General features: G+C 41.5%; 1 protein-coding gene across 1 annotated transcript; it reads left to right on the top strand.

The window, feature by feature from the left end:
- Positions 1-547: 547 nt before the first annotated feature.
- On the top strand, positions 548-698 carry SARC_16571 (hypothetical protein; the record flags this gene model as incomplete). The annotated part of the gene is made up of 1 exon (XM_014289325.1): positions 548-698. A coding segment is annotated over one exon (151 nt), but the record flags the coding sequence as incomplete, so codon positions are not given.
- Positions 699-1,239: the final 541 nt, after the last annotated feature.

Below are 1,239 nucleotides of genomic sequence, written 5' to 3'. Positions count from 1 at the left end.
TATATGTGCGTATATGTATGTATGAATACAATATATGTTCGAAATCGCCCCTTGTGCGTTCGGCTGTATGTATATGTACTAGACATGCATGGCAACAGGTGTGCTCATGTTTGTCTGCATAGTTTACAAGTACCTGTATGTATATATATGTGTGTGCCTGTGTTTCGAGTGATCTTCGTGAAAGTTCGGTACCAAAATCAGAGAGGGCAGTAGCGTCGTAAGGCATGGATTGATGATCAGTGGCACTGTGCTTGAATGCGTTAATTTAGTATATACGTATACATTTGCACACGTGTGTCGTGTTCTTGTATACAGGTTTGCACACATTAATGCTATACACACACTAACACTACAAACGCATTTATACTGTACACATACTTACACAAAAATTCCTACTATTCACACACTAGCACTACAGACATACTATTCACACACTATCACTACAGACATATTCATACTATACATACACTAACACTACAAACACCATTAAACTATGCACATACTAACACTACACACACATTCCCACCATTCACACACAGACCACTTCATGAGCTTCGACGATCCTGTGGCTGCGGCCAATGACACAAGTAAGAGAGCAAAAGGTTTCTCTGCACAGCAGAAGGTGAAGCCGAAGTATGTTGCTAAGCTGGAGTCTCTCTTGGATATCGCCATTCGTGAACTGGTCCAGAATATAGACAGTAGGTGGCTTATGCGTGTGTGTGTGTGCGAGAGAGTGTGTTTGTATGTGCGTGCGTGTGAGAGTGTGTGTATGTTTGTGTGCACGTGTGTGAGGGTGTATGTGTTTGTGTGTGTGTGTGAGGATGTGTTTGTGTGTGTGTGTGAGGATGTGTTTGTGTGTGTGTGTGAGGGAGTGTTTGTGTTTGTGTTGCTGTGTGTGGTGCAGTGTGTTTGTCCGCCCCATCTGTTGAGGTGCACGTGTGCATTAGTCTGTGGTTGCTTTAAGTGTCATACTTGCATTAACATGTGATATATTGTGTGCAAGATTTGCGTATGTAGCATGTGCATCCATCCACTGCCACTACATCACTCCTTCTGAACGAACCCTACACTATGTCCTGTTTATCAAAGTAGCTACAATTTATTTAGTTCGTTGTACTATATATATATATATATTTCGGCAGTCCAGCTAAATGCGAGCAACTCACCCATGTAATAGGGTACATTTTAAAAGACGAAAGCCCTCAACTTACACTTTTATCTATATTCATGGAGTATATA

This window comes from Sphaeroforma arctica (assembly GCF_001186125.1).
Source record: "Sphaeroforma arctica JP610 unplaced genomic scaffold supercont1.8398, whole genome shotgun sequence".
Classification (NCBI taxonomy): domain Eukaryota; class Ichthyosporea; order Ichthyophonida; genus Sphaeroforma; species Sphaeroforma arctica.
Note: the sequence above shows the minus strand (reverse complement) of the source record. Positions and strands in the feature narration are given on the sequence as shown.